We start from the raw sequence: 23,697 nt of genomic DNA, 5'->3' as shown, positions 1-23,697 counted from the left end.
GTCCTTTTTCTAGAGCTTTGTTCTGTTTTTTTTTTTGTTGTTTTTTTTTTTTTTTTTCATTTGGGACATGTTTCTTTGTCTCCCCATTTTGGCTGCCTCTGTGTGTTTCTATACACTAGGTAGGGCTCCTAAGTCTCCCAGTCATAGTAAAGTGGCCTTATGTAGTAGGTGTCTTGTGTGGCCCAGCAGTTCAGTCTCCCTGGTCAACTGAGCTGGGTGTTCCTGGTGTGTCCTTTGTATAAGTTGCGTGTGCCCACCTGTTGTAATTGATCCTTGGTTGTTGTTTGCGTGCATGTCAAGGGGAGGGGTTGACCCTCTGGCTGAAGATTGTGCAGACTGCCTGGTGACTACAGTGCAGGGGCTGATCCCACAGAGCAGGATTCACTGTAGCAGGTCTCTGGTGCCTGCCCAATCTGCCCTTTGAGTGTGTTGTACTCGGATGTGGCCCCAGGTGGTGCTCTGGCTCAGACCAAAGCCAACCACCAGGTATACAGTCTGGGACCTCCTGGGATGGGGGCACCCCGCTGCAGGCCAAGTTCAGCCATAGCCTCTGCCCTGCCTGGGGCTACCTGGCATGAGCCACCAAACAATCTACAGATGGCTGCCACCCACACTGGCCTAGGAAATGCCTTGAGAGGCTAAACCACAAATCAAGGCCAGCTGCTGCTCATGACGTCTTAAGGCTGCTCAGCAAAATATATGGGGCACATCAAGGGCACATGCTGCTTATTTACATTTTGAGAACCTTTGAGAGATTTTTGGAAAGTTTGTAGCATGAGCCAAGACAGGCTGTTTGTATGGAAAATATACTGGAAGTCGATTGGGTGGGGCCACGTGTTGAGAGGAGGAGGGATCTCAGGAAACCACCAGGGCGGGGCAACCAGTGGAGACTCAGATATGGAGGCTGCGTTTTTCTGCAAGCCAAGCATGGGAGGACTCAACAAAGAATGCCCTCTGCCACCATTTCTGTCTGGAAGAAAGCTGCCTCTCTAGCTCTCACCCTGAAATTAGTCGGACGACTCGATGTCTCCCCATATGCCTTTTGAGCAGCTGCCCCAGCACTGGAGCTCAGAGTGAGTGAGTCGGAAAGCGAGTAAGTCTACACATGGGCCCTTTAAGAGAAACGTCTGCGCCTCCAGTCACTCTTCGTCTCACTCAGTCACAATCTCCACTGGTTTTCACACCAGAAGTTGTAGAGACTTCTCATCCTAGCACTGAACCTTGGGCTGGGGAGCCCAGTATGGGGCTGGGACCCCTCACTCTTCTGAAGGGAACCTCTGCAGCTGATATGCCCTCTTGATTCTCAGCTGCCACAGGTGGGTGTGAGACCAGCCTGTTCTGCAACTCTGCCCCTCTTACCAGTCTCGAGGTGGTCTCTTCTGTGTTTCCCCAGTTGTAGAACCTCTGTTTAGCTAGACTTCAGATGATTCTCAATGATGGCTGTTCTGTAGTTTAGTGGTTATTTTGATGTGCTTATGAGAGGAGGTAACAGCGTTTACCTTCTCCATCATCTTGACCGGAAACCTCTCATGAGTATTTTAGTGGGTAATATATTAAGTATTGCTCTTCTGTTTCCATGTTAATCTAGAAGAGGCAGTCTATTGTGTGCTTTAAAAAAACCCTAATTAATGATAAATAATTTTCCTTTAATATGTCATTAAAAAATGAACCAAATTTAGCAAGCCATTACTACCATCCTCATTCAGCAAAGTTTCAAAGGTTAATGAAACATAATCCCTGTCTACAAAAGGATTTCAGTCTGTTCCAGGAGTTGGATGAGTAAATATATAATTACAAAACAGATAACTTCGAAATTCTATTCTCAGCACAAAGGTAGGAGAGAATATTGATGTGATAAAGAACCTAGACTATGAAAGAGATCTCAAGTAGATGATGACTGAGCAAAACCTACAGCTTCAGTTAAGCAAATGTTAATGAGCTGATGCCATGTGCCAAGAACTGTGCAAATCTTTTTTAGCACAACTCAAGTTATTATAATTAATAATGACATCTTGTATTTTTATAATGAATAATACTCATCAATATTCTCATAATATTGAATATACTTATAATATTCTCCATCTAATCTTCATAATAGCCCGGTGAGGTAGGTAGTTTAATTACTAGTAGCTTAATTTTGCTATTGAGAAAATCAAGCACCTGAAAAATTAAATACTTTTTAATGACTGTAAAATACTTTCTTGAAGAAAGGCCAATAAATTCAAATTTCTTTATTTTAATTTTCAGTTAAATGTTTATAACTAATATATCATATCTAACACGATGAACTCAAAATCCTCAAAATCCACAGGAAAGCATGTCATAATTTTGAAACAACTTAGATTTGGTCAATAATTGAGAGAAGAATGATTTCAAATTCAAAATCCTTTTTAATGATCCATAAGATATTGAAATATATATTTTTTAATCTATAAGCCAAAGGAGAGTAAGTAAACTCAGGATAGAAAAAAAAAATGTTTCTTAATTGTCCTTTATTACCATTTAGGTAGGAAGATGTACTGGGTTAAATAGTATCCCCTCAAAATTCATGTCCATCCAGAACCTCAGAAGGTGGCCTTATTTGGAAATACGTTCTTTGCAGGTTAAGATGAGGTCCCTTTGGATTAGATGGAGCCTAAAATAAATGGCGTTTTTAAAAGAGGAAAGACACAGAGACAGAGAGAGACACACAAAGAGAAAATGCCTAATGACGATGGTGGCAGAGATTGAAGTTATGCACAAGCCAAAGAATGTCAGGGATTTCCAACAACCACCTGCAGCTAGAAGAGAAACATGGAGCAGATTCTTCGCCAGCCCTACTGACTTGATTTCAGACTTCTGGCCTCCAGACTGTGGGAGAATAAATTTTTGTTGTTAAGCCATCCATTCTGTGGTATCTTGTTACAACGTCCTTAGGAAATTAATACGGAGGATAATTGCATTTAAATACAGTTTTTGGCAGTTTTTCAATAAAGAGTATTCTAGTAGTGAGATAATAGAGTTTTCTTTTCTACAAATAGATATAACCCCCCTCCCCCATTTTTTTCTGTGAAAATCACTGGACTTTGAATTGAGAGACATAGATTCAAGAACCAGCCCAGTTATTTATTAGATGTGATCTTGGGCAAACCATTTAAATTCCCTTCATGACTTGATTTTCTCTTTTATAAATTGAGAAAGATTGAAATTCCACCTAAAAGTAGGGCTCTATAATTCAAAAATTTGAGATATTAGGCATCCACAAAACTCTGGATAGTAAGTTAATAGTGCTAATTTGCATCTAGGATGCTACTGAGCCAGGTTCTTCCAATTGAAAACTAAATTAAATTCATGGTTTTGGTTCTGAGTTCATTTAGAATAATTTCCTTAGAGACTTTTCATATTGTTGCTCATGAAAATCAGATTAGGTACATTGATCACAGTGCCACTGCCAGAAGTAATACAAATTCTGTTTAAGATTTCCCAGGCTAGTTTATAGATGTTCTAATAAAATTGAGTATTAATAACATTAATGTTAATATTTTGAAATTAGACTTATATAACACTTTGCCAATATAATGTTTTGGGTTTTTTTTTTTTAACTTTTTGTTTTAAAGCAATTTTACCTTCATAGCACATATAATGTTTTTAGAAACATTCATTGTCTGTAGACCTTATTGATTCTGGTTGTACAGACCAGTATTAGAAGTTCAAACATGTTGATTGTGGATTGGCTGAAAAATAAGACGAAATAATATATTAATTGTATTGTAGACCCTTACTATTCATGAGGGATGCATCCTATGACCTTCCCAACTTTCCAATATACAACAATCACTCTAGAATAAAATTGTTGGTATGGCCATAATATTACCTATTTATAGGATATTAAATAAGAACAAATTAAATAAAAACCACAAAGTTACATCGAGCTGCATACACTGGTGATCAGCTGACTAGACTTATACTAATTTAGTTATCAATTATAAGTACCAGCTTCATAGTTACACATAGATTCACATAGTTACACATAATTACACATAGATTCACATTTGTACTTAGCAAAATAACATATTACTGTCATTATAATCTTCAGGGTCATTTACAAATAGCTATAGCTTAAAGATTAAATCTGTAAAAGCCACATTCTATTAAAATCCTGTTATCTGGAAACATTAAAATTTTCATACATCATTGTACTACTTGAAAAATACATAATCAAAACTTGAGATCCTGGCCATTTTGAAAGCAATTTGGATCTAGTAAATGAAGGTCGGTTTTGAAAAAGCTAAAATTTAATCTTTGGTCTTCATGGATACAGTAAAAATAGACCTCTCTAAAGACATTTTTTTAAAAAATCAAAGCTTTTTCTCCCTGGGAACTAATAAATCTATTAATCTAAGAGAATGGACCATTAATATTATTATTTATATATGTACTCTTTTTATCCTAAAAGCTGTGTGAACAATTTGTCACTTTGGTCTAGAGGAAAGAATACAGTAACTTTATGTTTTTAGAAACTACCACTGTTCATATGAGGAGGTCTGTATCTCTCGACCGGCTGCTAAAATAACTTATATGCTCATTTGAAAACTAATTAAGGAAGCCTTATCCAGGAACATTAAGGCAGTTAAACCACAGTGTCCCTGATGCTGTCAGATGAGTGTGCTTTTTATTTCATGCCCTGAATATTCTTTTTTAGTCTTTTTTATAGAATGGATCATACTGGTTTTTCTGTGTGTGTGTGTGTGTGTGTGTGTGTGTGTGTGTGTGTGTGTGTGTGTTTTGTGGTATATTTTGTTTAAATAGCATAAATGAATGGAAAGATGCCAAAATGTATCTCTTCAGATTAATGACATTTTTTTTTTCTTCAGAAAAAGGACAATTGTACACTTTGTTAGTTATAGTGGTACTCTTCTTCTCTGGGGTGAACAGGGCCTGGGCAAGTAACAGGCTGTAGTAGTGGTTTCTGACACACTCCTAGGTCTGAAGTTAGAGTAGAATAGAATTCTTTAACCGAGTCTGAGCAGGGCAAGATGTTCTCGAAGACCTTCTGATTCGCTAAGAGTATCTTCAGACCAAAGCAATCCCTCCATCCTCTAATGTGTAGTATTCCTAGAATCAAATTTGTACCCTCAAATGAGGAACTTTACAAAGGATTAGCAGATTTCCACCATAGTCAGATTACAGTGCATTACTGAATTGGAGAGCTGTAACATTACTTATTCTTTTTTTTTTTTTCTTTAATGTTACTTATTCTTAAAGGTCTTATTCAAATACCATGAAGAGTTTCCTTATTACCTATTTCAGAGTGATACTTCCTTCTTTTCAATTGTCAGTGGACTTAAGATACTTAAGATGAATGGAATAATAAATAAAATATCACATGACACATAATTCTTTTAGATTTTCATATCCACTGTATTGTAAAACTACTCAGTACAGAAGCTGTGTCTTGTACTTTGTATCATTCAAAATTCTAAGTTTCTGATTCATAATAAAACAGCATTTATTTGGTTGATTAATTTGCTCTTTATCTTTAGCTTTTATTCTTGATGGGTTATTTTTCTATGACTTCACTGTTTAGAAGAATTACAATTCAGTCGTGAATTCTGATAATTGAGATTATTTTTATTACCAAACAATGATCCTATTTCTTAATTGGCATAGTAGGTATGATAGATAATTTTCCACTTACAGAATCTCAAACAATGGAAAACAGTATTCTTATACTGATGTTAAAGAGAAATTTTGATATCTTTGAGCAGGTGATTATATTTCTGATTATTCAATATAGGTTTGTACCAGATGTGGTGAAATATAAGTGTTTAAACAACAAGTGACTTAATGTTTGAGTTAATTTCCATGAACACCATATGATTATATTTTTGAATGAAAGAGGACACTGGACTTAATAGAAGGAACTTCTAGATATATTTGACTAGGCAATAGTTTTTACAATTGGCGGTAGATACTAAAACTCCCAAACCATCTTTTGGCAACCAGTGTACTCATTTACAAGCCAAGAAATATATTTATATGCTTCTTTGTGTACTTGTCTTTTTTTTTTTTTTTGGTTACTGACAAATGAAGGTTGTGCTAGATTTCATTTTTTTTTTTTCTAACTGTTCATTTGGTAGCTTCCCCAGACTTGATCATAGCTTTTCAAAGCCTTTATAAAAGTTTAAATAAATTTTCCTTATACACTTTCTAAAGGAAAGTCAAATATTTTCTTACTTTGAGAGTGATTGTCTTTATACAGGTAACATTAAAACCCACATGTTATTTAAAAATTCTTTACCACTCATTCAAACTAATATTTGTGAAATTAACTCTAAAATCAGAAAACTAAAACTCATCATATTAAACAAATAAAATACCACTTAAAAGCATTTTGATAATGACACACCCCAGTAAAAATTCTGACAGCTTGTAATACTCTCAAAATTTGAGTACATTAAAGCAGTAAACATATTTTGAAATCATTTCTAAAACCAAGCCAACCTTGCTAGTAAAAAGAAATGAAGTTTAGTTTCATTGAGAGTTAAGAGGTTTCTGTGTCCATACAGAATTTATAGGTGTCATGTGATAGTATGTTTAAGCAGCACAGAGTATAAATTATGTTGCTTTGCTTATTACTATTTATATTTAGAACAATAACAGCAACAAAAAGGTAGCCCTTACCCACAGTTGAACGTCATTTCTGCTTTTCCAGCTAACAGTCTAGTGCCATAAAAAGTCTATCACTTTTTTCAGTGCAATATATCTAAATCCAAACTCTTCACCTTTACCCTATGGTACAATCTCAATCAAGCTCAACTCTCCTTTTTTATTAATGGAATCTCTATTTTCTTAATCGTCTAGGCTTAAAACCTTGGAATCCTTGCTGATTCCTTCCCCCCTACAGCAGCGCAGCAGTAATCAAATTGTAATGATAATTTCTTTAAAATACCATTTCTATTTGTTTTTTCCTTTTCATTCCCAAAGCTGATGCTCAAATTCAGGTCCTTAACATTTCTGGTTATATTACGGCAATGGCCTCCTAACTAATTCTGCTAAAGATGGCTTTCTCTCCCACTTGTTTCCAATTAATTCTAAATGTGGCCATCAAATGAATTGTTCTAAAATTCAATTTTAAATATATCTTTCTCCTGAAGCAAACTCATAAATAAAGTCTTTCCTACAGCATAAAGTCCACATATTTTTAGCCTGGCATTCAATATTTTGACTACCTCTGCCTCGGTCTCTTTCCTGTCTATCTTCTTTAATCTCCTTATAAAAACATTCTCTCACATTTGACTACACACTATTGCCAAACATATTTTACACTTTTGTCTATGCTCTTGTTATTATCTGGAATATATTCTACTGTTCTGCTTATATCCAAATCATAAATCTTCTCAAATGATGATTTTAGTCCTACTTTAATTCTCAATAATGCAATACTTTTGAACTGCATATATATATTCTTTTAAGCTTACACAGTTTTAAAAGTCTTTTATGTCATTATTAATTTTTTTATTGTTAAGGCCTTGTCTCTGGGTCACAAATTCCTTGTAAACACCCGGCATAATATTGACTATATAATAGATATTTAGAACTTAATAGACTATTTCATTGAGCAAAAACTGGTTCCTAGAGCAAATGGCTCTGATTCCTCCTTAATGAGACTCTTATTTCTGTATTTGATAAAACTATTTTAAAAAACTGTAAGCAATGACAACTGAAACAGAAGAAATCAATATATATCACAAATTTGCTAAGTTAATTATTTTTAAATTAGGATTTTTGAATAAATGTGTATAATAGACACTTTAAAAGATATAATTAATAGTGTACTTGAAAAGCAGAGTGATAGCAATATATTAATGAAGATACTTAATATATTTGAAAATATGTAATGGTATATATTTTGATCTCTCTTTTTTTGATTTGTTAAATTTAGAGAGAAAAAAAACCAGTATAGTAAAGAATTATTTCCTGTGGGGCTCTCCGTGAAACAAGGAAAAAAATTAAGCAATTTGAAAAATCAGTGAAAAGTCCGGAAGTAATTGGGAATTCCTCTTAAATATTATTTTAAAAGAATGACCTAAGGATTATTATTCTAGAATGGTTAAAGACGTGAATGAGTTACTATTAACTAATATTTATGCAGATCTTGCTATGAATAAAGCACTGTTCTACACGTTTTATATATATTAACTCATAAAATTTTATAACCACCACATGAGGCAGGTATTATTACTATCACCCTCATTTTATGTTGAGGAAATTGAGGCACAGAAAGTTACAAAATTTCCCAAAATAATGCAGATAGTAAATAGTGGAAACAGGATTCAAATCCAGACAATTTGATTCCAGAATCCATACTTTTTAAAAAATTGAAATAAGACATACATACAGAAAAGGATATTATTCATAAATGTATAACACAATAACATTACAAAATGAACACATTACATAGGTAAAGAAGTAGAAAATTAAAGCATGAGGAGGACTTCTGAAATATAGAATCCATAGTACTTATAGTCTTAATTACTACTCTATATTGCCTCTGAATAAAATTTTGAATATTATGCTCCACATTAAAGTTCTGTGATTTCAGTTTACATTGATTCAGCTTTATAGTGTTCATTCTTAAAGGGCAAAAGAAAAATAAAGAAAATATCTTAAATTTTGAGCTTATTTTCTTACCAGAGTTTGAGTACTTTTCTTTAAACTTAAAAATATAAAAATGATTTTGCAATTCTACTGAACCTCTGACAAATTCAATAAAGGCACATTTCTGAGCAGTGTAGTTAGTGCAGTTTGACTATATGTAAGCCCTATGCTCTTGTTGTAGGTTTACACTACAGATCAGGGGCTACAGAAAGGGTTAACGGTGAATGAGGCCACATCTGTTTCTAGCCTTCTATTTGTTAGCCCCCAGTACCAACTCTCCTAAAGACATAAGAGCTTTTTCGTCGTCCTCTTCTTCTTTTGGAGTTTAAACAGGCATACTTTGTTTCCATAAAGTTTGACCTGATATCAGTACTTCAAGGATGGGTAATCATGGTTTAAGGCAATTAGTTTCTAAATCAAACTTGACAGAAGAGGTCTCTTCTTCAATGCCATGCAGAAGATGAAATACTTGTCTTTTTAAAAAATTCTACCAGAGAGGAGTTTGGAGAATGAAAGTGAAAATTATTGTTCTACTATTGCATCACTACGCAAGCAAAAGGCTATTCAACATGGAGACACATATGTATTTCAGTGTCCACGACTACAAAGCCTATAATTTTCAGAGGAGCATGGCACCCAGTAGTGTTGAGTACACATATTCTATGCTAAATATTGTCTGAGTTGAAATAAGATTTTTTTTTTGCATTTGTTTCCCCTCATCAGAGATTCTAAAAGCAAAAAACAAAGAAGAAAACCTTTGTGTCTTTTTACACTTATTTTCTTTGATACAAAACTTTGATGGTCATAGAACACATTAAACTAAAATTCTATTTATAATCTTTTGATTCATTACATTATTTTTATATTGGAGAATACACTCTATTTTGTCTTTATATTCCAGTTAGCCTATCTTTCTTTGAAATGTATGGTCATAGTGCTTCTGAGTCTGCCTCTCCGTCTTCTTGTTACCTTTTAGATTTTCACGTGAGAGAAAGAGGATCTTCACCACAACCATGATTCCTGTGCTTCTGTTCCTGCTTAACTATACATTACAGTTCAAGCTCAGACGTCTTTCAATATTTTCTTACATATGATATTTTAATTGTAACCAAACAGCCTATGTCTAGTATCTTTGTGGCTTTTTTGAGGTCTGAACTAGATACCTTTTAAGAAAGTCACCTCTAGTGTCCCTCTGAGAGGTCTCCAGAGATCTAGGTTTAACTTTTGGAAGCTGATATGCAACTATATAGTAAATGGGCAATTTAACATGACTGGCCTCAAGTGAAGTTGCTAAGTGAGTAACACTTTGCAACTTTCTTTTTATTTATGATTAAGTACCATGTAAAACAACAAACATCAGGTTTATGTGACAGATTACATTACAAAACTCAATATGCACGCTCATCCATATATATATATATTGCTCATAGGGCATAGTTATCTGTATAAAAATTAGGGAAAAGATTGTTCTTTAATAGAATTGTGTGACAATACATTGGAATGGGCAAATAATGGCCTCTCCCCATGCCCTAGTGTTACAGTTGTTCCCCAGTTTCTATGATTCTTGGCTCTCTTTCTGCAAGACTTCTTCAAAAAACTACCCAAAGGAGTCATGACCTTTGTCACATTTTTTTAATATTAATAATTCTCCTCTTATAAGACCCACTAATGTACAGAACATGCTGAATTCAGTTATGAAGAATATAGCAAACCCATTCTTTACAGTTAGAGAAATTGTGGGGCACATATTACCTTCTAGATAGGTAGATTCTTACTGTATTATAGTCTCTATTTAGATTTAGTTTAAAAAAATATCACTTGGTTTCTTCCAGACTGTACTTGTTTTTCATCCTGACTGGCTAGCTCTTCCTGTAAGCAGATCCTTTGGATCAATGACTTTCATGATTAGTTCATCTTTATTTCTACCTCTCAGCCCAGTGCTAGAGCTGTTTCCCCACTTCCTTTGTCTCCAAGAAAACAGAGCTCTATTTTTCTGGATCTTAGGTCAATTTATATTTTCCAGTTGAAACCGCTCTTCTAAGGCTGCCTAGATTCTGTTTTTCAACTGTAAGCAAATGAACCAGCATATGCCAAAGACCGAAATTCTGAAAGGGCCTTATATATTTAGGAATGGAGAGGAGTTTAGTGCTACAAGAAAACAAATCGTGTTGCAGAAATAGATATAGAAGCTGAAAAAACAGTTTGGGGATGACACATGAAGAACTTTTTAGTCAAATTAAAGAGTTTGTATTTTATTCTATAGGTATCAAAAAGTCAAAAGACGTTCTTAAGTAAGGAAGTAACAAAATGATTAATGTTTAAAAAAAAAATCTTATGGCAATGTTGGGTAAAAGTTGAGGGGAACCTAGTGAAAAGATCAGTTATTATAATCTTCTCAATAAGAGATGACAAGGGCCTGAAATATGCTGAAATATTATGGATAAAAAATGGAGGATTAATTTCGGGGTTATGTTTGATATAGAATCAACAAAATTTCATTAAATCAAATATCTATATGGGGGTTGGTGGTTGGGGAATAACAGAGAAAAGAGAAAAAGTTAAGAATAACAGAGTTTCTAGTTTAGTATATTGGGTAGATAATGTCAATGAAAACTGAGAAAAGGAGTTGGTTTACAGTTGAAAGTGTTTATACATAAATCGTCTCATTGAAGATTACAGTCATGATACAAATTACCATTATTGCTCTGCAGAAAGGTTACCTGCATATGTGGATGTGGCAGCATCATGGTTTTGGGAAATATTTTCCCACCTAGTGCTTCTTAGGGACTTGATAAAAGGTGCTATGTGTGTTATTTATAGCCATGTTAATTTTAAATATTTTCACTAAGTAATATTTTTCTCTTTAACCTATGTTTGGTTTAAATATCTTTGTTAATGGTTCTTATTAAGTATTTAAAATATATTTGATTATCGATCTATAACAAATTTTAGGTTTAGCATATTTATTCATCACTTACATTGTTTATTAAAAGACATAAAAGAGAAAAAAATGCTGCCTCGAATATCCAGTCCTACCATGAAACTTAAATGATGTTAAAACCAGTTATATTTAAAGTCAAGTCTTGGCCTTTATGACAGTCTCAAGCCAATATATGGTTAACATATAAAACAAAAACCAAAACAAGGAGTTTAAAACACTCAAGACATCACTAGATGCATTTGGATTGGTAAAGGTATAGTGACAGGAATATCCCATTTTTTCCCATTATCTAAGGTACTTAGTATGAGGCACTGGGATATAAAAATGAATAAACCTTTGCCCTAATTAACACAGAGTCTAGTGAAGGGGATGTAAACAACCCAATACAATATGATGTTTTAAATATTATAATGCAGCCAAAAATCAAGTCCAAAGGAACACAGATGAGGATGCAGTTAATTCTGCCTGGAGACTGGACAAAGCAGGGATGAGGTAGAGAAGCTTTTGCAGTGGAGGTAACTTTAAAATTGAATAGGAATTGGTCAGGTAGAAAAAGAGGACATTGCAAACATGCATGGAAAGGAAAGAAAACAGTCTGGTTTAGGTAGCATAGGGTAAATTATAAAAAAAGAAGCCAAAAAAGGTAAGGTAGGATCTAGTTGTGGGGATATTCCATATTGTGGTAATGACAATGGGCTTTAAGCATCTTGAGGGACTCAGTGAATATCTTTAACAAAAACTAATGTCATATTCCTCATTGCGGGGTTTATCTCACAAACTCATTCAGTCTTTCATTCTGATCTGAACTGTAATAAGACCCCAAGTTGAAAGGAATGACAGGTGCTGTGCTTAAAGCTCAGTTTTAAAGGAGGTAGTAGCTTTCAGCAGAAGTACTGGTAAAGTGATGTAGAAAAATGTGACATCTGAAATGGGCTTTAAAAAATAAGATTTGAACAAGTGTCATTTATATTTGATTATGATAATTCGATTAGAACTTTTTGTATTTCTCACTTATAACTAACATATTTTCAAAGTAGCATTTAAAAATAAAGCAAAAAATACACATAGTCTAAGTGCAAAAGACTTCTTTTTCTGTCTTCATTGCTTCAGAATAGAAAAAATCCATACATTTCTGTACACCTAACAGTGTCTTAGACATAATTCTCAAACAATTTTTGAGTTATATTGAATACTTCTGGGTTTAATTGAATTCTAATCTTAAATGATGCATAGTTTTAAAATGATAGTGTGATAGAAATCTAAAACAGTGTATTCTTGGGTAAACTGTCAAGATGAAGAGACAATCAAACATCAAGTTTCGAGTCAATCTAGAATCACAAAGCTACGACATTTATTTTGCAGAGAGAAAGCTTGTTCCTAATATCGTGTTAGTGCAACCATTACGATTACCTTAGCTAGTCAAGTCAGTCCTTATGGGCTGATCACGAGCATAGGACAGATAGCATTAGAATGAAATGTAGAATTGTGGAAATCTGTGATAAAAAAAAAGCAATGGAATTTAGGATATATAGAAGTAGCACTTTTATTTATTTATTTATTATTAAGTTTATTGGGGTTACATTGGTTAATACAATTATATAATTTTTAGGTATACATTATCATTTGACATCTGTATATTCTATTGTGTGTTTCCCACCCAAAGTCCAGTTTCTTTCAGCTACCATATATTTGATCCCCTTTACCCATTTCGCCCTCCCCCTAAACCCTATATTTGACCCCCTTTACCCCATTTACCTCTCCCCTCCCCGCCACCCCACGAGTAAACCACTAGTCTATAGTCCTCTGGTAACCACTAGCCTACAGTCCATGTCCATGAGCCTCTGCTCTGTTTGTCCTGCTCATTTGTTGCTTTTAGGTTTATATCCCACATATAAGTGATATCATGTGGTTTCAACTTTTTCTGTCTGGCTTATTTCACTTAGCCTAATTATCTCGAGGTCTAGCCATGTTGTTTGTAAATGGCAGTATTTCTCTCTTCTTACGGCTGAGTAGTAGTATTCCATTGTATGTATGTACCACAGCTTCTTTAGCCAATCATCTCTTGTAGGACATTTCGGTTGCTTCCACGTCCTGGCCACTGTGAATAGTGTTGCTATGAACATCAGTGTGCAAATATCTTTTTGAATATGGATTTTCAAGTAGAAGTAGCACTTTGAGAACTCACTGATGTATCATCTGAACCACTGCCACATTCTCATTTATAGTGTTGATGAAGTGTTTGTACTATAAATTTAAGCAAACATTTCTCTGGAGGAATTTAAAAGCTAAAGTAATAGCAAATGCCTAGAATTGAAATCTCACACTATATCTAAGAGTATTAACAAGACAGAAGGCTGATGAATATCTTACTCCCTAAAGTAGTATGCTAGTCATATCTCACCATGGATGCTCCCATGGGTTCTTAAGTTAGGATGTTTTATAGTTTTATTTTTACCAGGAAACATAAAACTTACTAACTTTGAAACAAACATCAAGGCAACTGAGGTGTTTAATAACTAAGCAGTGATTACATGTTTCTTAATAAACATGTATATAATAATAATAAACATTTCAAAAATCATTTTATTTTTTGACTATGGAATTCATAAAAATCAAAATTGACTGGAAATAATAAATTGTTCTCAAAGCAGAAGGAAAACAAAAATAACATTTACAAAATTTATAGGTATGAGTCATAACTGTATTATTTATGCTTGTAGTAAATAGAATAGTTGCAACATATAATTTTTTATCTTTAAGTATTTTTATCTACAATATTGAGGAAAGAAACCCCACAGCGCATATGAAAACTATTTTTCTGCAGCCTCAAAGTGAAGATTAATAATTATCTGGGTAATAATTTCCACACACTTTTTCCTGAAATATTGTTCAGTACCAGTGCCATCTTCCCCCAAAACACACTTCATTAGCGAGATGGAAATCTGATTTCAAATGCCCCTGGGATGATCAAGAGCATTTTAAAGTGTTTCCAGACACAGAGAGATTTGGTCTGGTGCTCACAGAACCACAAGATTTGACTGGACAAGACGCTCGAGAGCGTCTGTGGAGAAGCCGCTTCTGAGGAAAACACAGAATCTTAGAATTTTGAACATAAAGCTGTTTCCGTTCACAAATTAAAAAGCAATGGTAGACATTCTGAATTTTCTTCTGAATTCTGACAGAAGGAAGAACTGTTTAGACCTGGTACAGTAGTGGCATGAGGTGCTAAAAATAGACAACGTAACAAAAAACCGCCGCGCGCTCTCGGTGCCTGAGGCAGAGACACCCAGAGCTCGCGAGGGTGGAGAGGGGCAGGACCGGGGCGGGGCTAAGCCGGGGAGGCGGAGGGGCGTGGTCGAGGCGGGGCCGCGTACTGAAACTGGGGCTGAGCTTGCCTTCAAGGGGCGTGTCAGGGGCGTGGCCAGGCCGGCCTGGAGGAGGGGTAAGGCGGGGCCTCTTCGCGCAGGTTTAAAAGACCGGAACTTGCCGGCACCTCGGACAGATCCTCTCAGCTCTCGGCGATGTCGCTCGTGCGCCCGACGCGGCGGGTTGCCGAGCTCAGGGAGTTGGCCTCCCTTTTACCGCCTCCTCAAGACCCTGATTCGCAGCCCCCCAGTAGTAAGCGGCTGCGTCTCGCAGAGCCTAGCAGTGTCTCTGAGGTGGAGTGGAGGCTTCCTTTGGTGCCTCGGTTGTCTGAGGTAGAAAGGGTCTGGGAGTTGCCACCGAGACCCTTCAAGGCGCCCCTTCTTTCAGCCAACGTGACTTTCGATAACTCTCCAGACTTGAGTGTGGAGAAATCAGCCAGTGGGAAGCAGATATGCAGTCCGGGATGCCGAGATAGCAAATATGAGATGAATAGTTGTGTGCAGTTTTCCTCATCTCAAAGTTTTGATTCCGACTCCAGGGCTCCCCGAAGTTCTGAACCAGGACTGTCTGTCAGGGAGGTTTTCAGCGTGCACTGCAGTGATAGATCCCAAGCAGAGGTCCGTCAGCTTCTCCCCAACGTCTCTTTACACGATATACATGGAGCGAAAAACGAGGATGGACGACAATGTTTAGTTCAAGGGAGACACGTTCAGAAAAATAATTATTTAAAACAGACGGAAAATCTATTTTTGGATGTTACCTTTTACAAGGAAACTAAATCGACACTTCACGAGATTAAGAACAAATGTAAAGCTGACAGTGTTATGCCATCAAACAAAAAAGAAAGTAACATTTCAGCATCTAGGCTAAAAATATCAAAATCTCAACACCAGCCCAGCATGGAAATTGCCAAACCCAGCTATTTTAGAGATAGCAGCACAATAAGCATCCCTGAGTTTCCAACTGATTTAAATAGCAAAATGTCCCCTGTCTATTTAAAGGAAATAGCAAAGAAGAAGAATGACAAAAATGAGACATATGTTAGGGATTTCACAAACATTTACTGGTCCCAAAATAGACCGAATGTTAAGAAGCAAAAGTTACAAGATGATAAAAAAATTGTGGAAGCAGAAAATGTTTTTTCTAAATGTTATGAAAGTAAACATCAGTCACTCAGCAACCAAAGTATTTGTGTGAGAAAAAAAGACTCGATCAGTATACACTACTATAATCACAGTAGTATTAAGTCTGATGTAAGACACCTTGAAAAGAATTTTACTACAAAACTTCAAAATGCAAATTGGGAAGAAGCAGAAACATGCCTGGACAGTTACACATCTACCAGATTAGAAAAATCTCAAACCTGGGACTATAATATTAGACACATTTTGAGAGAAAATAGAGAAAATAGTTGGATTATGGATAATTACAAAACTAACTGTGAAAATATGAAAAAAACTGGTGTCACTTTGCTACACTTATTAGAAATAGATCTTTTAAGCCAGGAAGATTATTATAATACAAAAGCCATGAATATGCATGAACAATCAAAGCTTCTCATGACAGGAACACTGGGTAGCCAAAAAACTTTATTAACTTCTTTTTGGTTAAATGCTAAAGGAGAAAACAATAATATGCTACAGCTGAAATATTATGCTACACAAAAAGACTTTAATTTAAGCAATATTTTTGAGCCTTTCGTTACAAAAAGTTTTTATTTCTGTATGAGTATTTCAGGAAATGAAAAAGATCAGAGTATTTTAAGCTGGTATGAAATTTTGAAGTATATAAAGCAAATTGATGTTCAAAATCTAATAACTAGGAACATAAATGCCAGTAGAAAGAATAACATTTTAAGCATATATTTACAAACCAATGTTTCAAAACCTCTAAATGTCACATTGAAAACCAGCATAGCTTCTTTGCTCAATAACTCTGACTCTTTAACCATAATTGAATATGATCCAAAATTAGAAGAGGGATGCATTTTTAACTGGATAGTGTATATGAATTATCCAAAAAATATTATGGTGGAAAATCATATTGTATATCTAGGAAGGACTTTAGGAAAGACTTTTCTAAGACTGTTAGAATATAATACAAAACCTATGTTAGAGAAAAGAAAGCTATTTGAAAGTGAACAAGTTTTTGAAGAGTCTATGAAAAAATCCATCAATTCCTTTAGTATGGCAACTAAAAATATACATTTTCCAATTTTCGAAATATATGAAAAAATTCCTCTTTTAATGGACTTTGATGACATGGATGAAATTTCTCTGACAAAAGAAATTAGTTACAAGACTAAGAGCTATCCTGAGCAAGTCATGGGTGTGGAAAATTGGGCTCACTGTAATATGAATACCGTTAAAACACATGTAAAATCTCTTACTCAATTCATACAGAACAACCCAGAATATATCAACGAAAAATTTTATGGAATCAATATCCACAACCAAGATTTAGATACTGAAAGAAAGCAGGAGCATAATAAGATCAGTAGTTTTAATTTTAAGTCCATATTTGAAAATTTCTTCAGTATCGATCAACAAGCCGTACTGACAAGCCACAACACAAAACATGGTGAACAAACTGATTCCACGATTATAACTCAGATGTTACATTTTGGAAGTTTGCTCAGAAGTAACACAGAAGGGAAAAAACATGACTTGATTTTGAAGGAAGAAGAAAAAGTCACAGCACAAAGTTTAACAAATAGTTGCCAAATTTATAAAGATTTTAAGATTAAAAAGGAAGCGAAAAATAGTTTTTATTCAATGGATGGCATGTTTTCTATGCAACCAGTTTCCTTAAAGAGTAAGAAAATAAATGTGGAAGAAACTAAATACGTTAATCAAAATAATCTAGCTGACGGAAATGAATATGAGAGTATTTTGCAAGAAAGTGAGTTAGTTAATTCAAAGCATTTTCATCCAAAGAATGACTCTACAGAATGTGTTAACCATCAATTTGAAACTGATTTGAGAGTAGGGAACAATGAATGTTTTCAGAAGTTAGCTGCCAAGTGTTTATCAACAGAAAATCTGACAATAGCCAAAGATTCTGAGATGAAGAGTAAATTTGATTTAGTACTTGAAGAACTTCGTATGTTTCATGAAATTAGTAAGAAAAATGAAATTCTAAGCACCGTTGAAACAAACAATCAGCAAGGAAATTACTTTGGAGACAGTAATGATGTTGAGGAGGTAAAAATGGAGATAAAAAAAGATTTGAAAATGAGTACAGTCAACAAAATATGTGCCTCTTCTTCGCTCCATGATACTATATCAGATGCTAACATGCATAAAAGGCACCAAAGTTTATTTAAATGGACAACAGTACCCAAAAACAGAGAACAGGAAGTTCCTAATGAATATTGCTGTCCAAGAACATCAGAGGAAGAATTACTCTATTCTACTTCTGAGGAAGGTATAAACCTAGTTTTAAAGTGTTTTTCCTCTTGATAGAAAAAAATTTTTTTTTTTTTCTGTACAGGCCAAATGTATAATTTTGGCAAAAAATAAAACAAAATATAATGCAATGTTTATTGGTGCACATTGTTTTCCTGTAAAGGGCTGTTCAAACATTAAATAATATACTGAAGTCGAAGGTAACAAGAGATAAAATTTTTATTTTTAAAAGGAGCTTCACTTATCTAAATTTTAGGAGTCAATGAGAGAAGACATTTTTGAAAATAATTTGTTTACAGTATTAACATTTTACATAAAAGTTACTTTTCACTATAACATATTGATTTATTTTCAGATTGTGAGAAACCTTCACCTAAAAGACCTGCTTTTTGCTCTGATGAATTTAAGGAAGAAAAATTTAATTATTTACTGAAGAGAGGTAAGATTTTCAGTTATTTTCTAGAACAACTTCTAAGATGATTATTGCATTCTTGTATATTTAGCATGCAGAGTATATATTTAGGTTATTAAGAAATAAATACAAAGATTTACTACTTTGTAAACAATAATTTATGAATGCAAATTCTAAGTTAAAAATTGGCTAAAAATTAAAATGCCATTTTAGAATATTAGATTTAGAGTATTTGGAAATATGCTCTTCAAAACTGTTTAAATATTTGCAAATATGAATTATAATAACTATGTGATAAGATAGTGTGAAATACACACATCTAATATATATAACAATTGGCGGAATCGAAAAAGGCATTTATCTAAGTTGGATTTCTATTGATGAGATGTTACTCCTAATTGTTTTATTATTATCGGTGTTCCCTATCTTTGAACTATTATGAGGCTCTTTATATGGACATTTAGTAATTTAAAAAATTTAGTATCATTTAGATATATTAACATAGCTTATGACTATGGCATTTAAACTTTTAATTACTATTAGATACATAAAACTGAAGAATAAACAACTAACCTTGTCATTTGCCTAAGAAGTCTATAATACCAGCATAAAACACTCCAATCTAACATCTAATCTAACTTACAGTACCAGTGGGGATGAGGGAGTGGGTAGGATTGACCCTAGTGAACTGTTTTCTAAATGATTAAATTTTTATTTCGTCAGAAATAGATGATATTGTACAACAAGACTAGATCTAGAAAGAATAATGATGTAGGCGAAATATATTTACCAAAACATCTTCATACTTCATTTCTTAAAACATTTTTTCTGTCTTCTCATCAGTAGAACTGTCTTTCTTCTTTTCTTAGCTTACAATGAAATAATCTTAAAATTAATCCAAGTCTTGGAAGATCAAAAGCACATAGGTAGTCTCTTCTTCCCTGAATAAAGAAAATAATTAAGGGAACACAATATTGTATGAGACTAAAAGCAAGGTGGCAGAATTAACTTGGAAAGGATAGGAGTTGTTTTTTCTAGAACAGAAAGAAAGGAAGAAATTGGATTTGTTTTGAGATAGAATGGAGAAAGATTAGGGGTCATGCACCCATATTTGTCGTCATTATTATAAATGTGATAAAGAAATAGATATATAAGGAAGATTAAATTATGTGCACGAATTGGAAAAGAAACGTTACATTTGTTGGAAATAACTGAATCCATAATACTGTATTGTACTCTCTCAAGGAAAAGTACCTCATTGTCATAAAATATGAAAAATAATGTGTAAGGTCAACAGAATTATTTAACATTATGTTAATATATTGTCTTGGATTCACTTGCAAAGTACATAAAAATGGGATAATCTTACTAAGGCTTGTTAAAATCCATGGTGTAAAGAAAACGTTGAGAGATACTGGGAAGTAGGGATAAGAATGGACTACCTATCTAGGAGTGGGTACTTGTTTATCCAGTATGATTTTAAAAGCTTTGGAAACTCCTCATTGTGCTGAAATGTCTTTCATACTTACCCGCTTGTCATCATGATGCCTCCAATTAAAGTTTCTACACTTATGTCTCCAGTACATCCTGTCACTCTTTGTCTCTCTCTTCTTCCTCTGTGGTGTGGAGAAAGCAAGTGTTTTGAAATTATTTTGAGCATGTGTTATATGCCAGCCAGCCAGTGTGCCAGGTGCTCTATATAACATTTAGCATCAATTCTTCCCTGACTTTAAAGTATACATGAATGACCTGGGTGTCTTGTTAAACGATTCAGATTCTATTGTGGGACAGGTCCTAAGATTCTGCATTCCTAACAAGCTCCTAGCAAATGGAGACAATGCTAGCCTGTGGACTATGCTCTGAGTTGCAAGGATTTAGAAAACAATTGTGTTAGTGTTATTTCTGAAAGATGACTAATTAGGTTCATGACTTTTATTAAACACTCATTTTTTAAATGAACGATTTCTGGTAGTATGCTTGAATATTTAGAATTTTAAACACTACAAAGAGATACATTAATCTGCTGTATAGTGATAATAAAATATTTTATTTAATAAAAAATAGGAAATTCAAGGTGACAAACACATCCTCAAAACCACAACTTAATAACTATTTAAGGGCATATTCTTTGCAAAAGGCCTGCTGTTGATACAAATTGATTTTCAGTGATTTCTCACCCATCGCAAAATTACCAGAAATATCTATACTTTGAAAAAAAAACAATCAAACAGACTAATTATGGTTTTGTTCTGAAATAATAATCTCATAATGAAGTACACTTAGTATAAATTAGTGGGTATCTAATTTATAACCAAATCTAGGTATAAGACATGATCCAACAATTTTGTTTTATCTGGACAATCTCTTTTTGTTTAAAAAATGAAAAAAAGTCAATGAAAATTTCCCTTTATTTTCATAAGTAACTATAATTTTAATGTTGAATAAAGTATCATAAACTGATTTATAGCTATTTTTGTTTTGTTTTCTCCCTATTTACATCCAGTTAAATTTTGTATTTTATTTCATTGTTGTTTACATCATGTTTGGTAGAAATCATGCTGTTTACCTTTTGTCAGATTTAAGGTTAGGTTGATAGCACTTTCTTTAGTATAATGTGCTTTTCTACTGTTATACTAATTCATTAAAGCTTGATGAAGCTTGATATATTTTTAGCTTTACATTTATACCCTACCGTTTATTTTTTTAAACAAGCACTCCAAAAGTTAGAGGTATTTTTGTATTTCATTATCAAGTGTAGTTGATCCAATTTGGTTAACTGACTTATTAACAGACAGAGCTCCGTAAAATGTTTTGAACTGCTTTGAAAATGATAATGTGATGTTAAATAAAAACTACAAAAATCAGAGCCTTCCACTGATACATAACATAACTGTATCATATTAATTTTGAAATCTTTATAGTGTTGTTGTTGTTAAGTCAGACTGCCTGACTGAAGTGCTGATTTTTAGTTGCAGTGTTATATTGGGCAAGTTACTTAACTTTTGTGCTGAGGTTTCCACATTTTAAAAGTGGAGATAGGATTAAATAAACTAATCCTTTCGAAGCCCTTAGCTCAATGACTCAGTAAATGTTGTTAGTATGATTAGAAGTTAGCAAAAACTTTTTAAGCTTAGAAACTATGAGTAATTTTTACTCTCTTATGTACTTTTATTGTCTTATATTTTTAGGTAGTAATTTTTCACATGGAATTTCAAGAGTACTACCTCTTAAGACATGCAGTCGACCAATCAGAATTGGTTTGTCAAGAAAAGCTAAGCTTAAACAACTTCATCCCTATCTAAAATAAATGTTAACAAGAACTTAAAAGAAGATATTGGACTTTAATATTTCAAAACATTTTATATCTATTAATCTTTTGTTTCTTTCTTTGGATAAATGCTCTCTTCCAGTTTTGGAGTTTTGGGCTTTCTTTATTATATGAAAAGGGTGTGCATGTGTGAATTATTTAGTTACTTTTAAAACGTTATGCAATATCTTATTAATGTCTTCATGTTATATATTAACAATATATGCATTAAAGTTTTCTGTGATCTTAAAAACATGTCAGTTTATTTTTCATAATGTATGTATATATAAAATGCTTTTGTGGAGAAGATTTATAGCTTTTAGATGGTTCTCAAAAGGATCTGTGACTCTTAAGATGATAAATCATTGTTCTAATCCACTTCCCCTATTTTTCAAGTGTAAAAAATAGAGGTGCAAAGAAGATGGGTAAGGTTTTCAAGATCACAAAGTTATGTCAGGATCAGGATAGAGGCATTCTCCTCCAAAGCATTCTTTCCCATTTTTCTCTGCATTCACTTCCTAGTTTCTATTTCTTCATTCAGAGTCTGTCTTTGGCTCTAGAGCAGAATTGTGATCATGTACCTACTAGTAATTTATTCACTCATAGAATGAATATATTTTAATATTCCTACTTTCGTGTTAGGCTCAATGATAGAATACAGAAGACATGTATAAGACCTTGCCTTATGGAGCTTACTTTCTATACCTGAGATTGGAAAAGAAATGTAGGATATACACAATTTAAATGCAACTATTAGTAGAATAATACTTTTCAAAACACTAGACAGGGAAATAACAGTCTAGTTATTTCTACAACTAAGAAGAGAAGGAAGCATCGAGAAAACATAAAAAAAAAAAAAACCCAGAAAGCATATAACAGAAGGAAGACTGAATAAATCAATTAACAAAATAAATATGATTGGATTAAATATCCTATTACAAGCCAAGGTTTTCAGACACACTAAAAACTATCTCAAATTCAGCTCTATTCATTAATTTCCATTCCCCCACCATGTATTTTCTAATTTGAATGTCCTACTCTATTTTTCCCTCTACAGAAGTCATCACCTTTTCCCATTATTATTTACACTTTGCAAAAATTCAAGTACTTGAAGGCAGGATTCTTTCCCCTCTCACCACTAATATATCCCAAGTGCCTAGAGTACTAACTGTCCCTTGTAAGTACCCATAAAATATTATTTGAGTGAATGAATGAGTAAATTTCTATACCTATTCATAATAGCTATGTCTTTTTGAATTCTTAATAGATTTATGACCTTGGCCAAGCCCTCATTCTAAAGGGGCATGAGATATTTCTAAATATGTCATGGAATCATAGGATTAAATGAGCTGATATGTGTCATATGTTTATAATATCTCTATATGTAATAACTACCCAACAACAAATAACAATTTACTGATACATAGTATCTACTCAATGATGAAAAACTTTTAAGAATGTTTACCTTTTTCTTGAATTTTTTTTCCTCGATCCTGAATTAGATTATTTTTGGGAAGATACCTATGTCTCTGAGTCTTATGAAGGTGGTCCTTTTACTTATTTCTGCAAGAGTTTTCATCTTTCTCTTCTTTTTGCTATTATTATAAACTCTGTGTTGTATTTT

At 33.7% G+C, this 23,697-nt stretch overlaps 1 protein-coding gene across 1 annotated transcript; it reads left to right on the top strand.

Annotated features, from left to right (window-relative positions):
* Positions 1-15,102: 15,102 nt before the first annotated feature.
* RAD51AP2 (RAD51 associated protein 2) lies at positions 15,103-22,073 on the top strand. Its single transcript, XM_016153914.2, has 3 exons — positions 15,103-18,373; positions 18,710-18,793; positions 21,955-22,073. The coding sequence occupies exons 1-3, from the start codon at positions 15,103-15,105 to the stop codon at positions 22,071-22,073; spliced, it is 3,474 nt and encodes a 1,157-aa protein (XP_016009400.2).
* Positions 22,074-23,697: the final 1,624 nt, after the last annotated feature.

The sequence above is a fragment of the Rousettus aegyptiacus genome, unplaced genomic scaffold (assembly GCF_014176215.1).
Source record: "Rousettus aegyptiacus isolate mRouAeg1 unplaced genomic scaffold, mRouAeg1.p scaffold_m13_p_7, whole genome shotgun sequence".
Lineage (NCBI taxonomy): Eukaryota > Metazoa > Chordata > Mammalia > Chiroptera > Pteropodidae > Rousettus > Rousettus aegyptiacus.
Note: the sequence above shows the minus strand (reverse complement) of the source record. Positions and strands in the feature narration are given on the sequence as shown.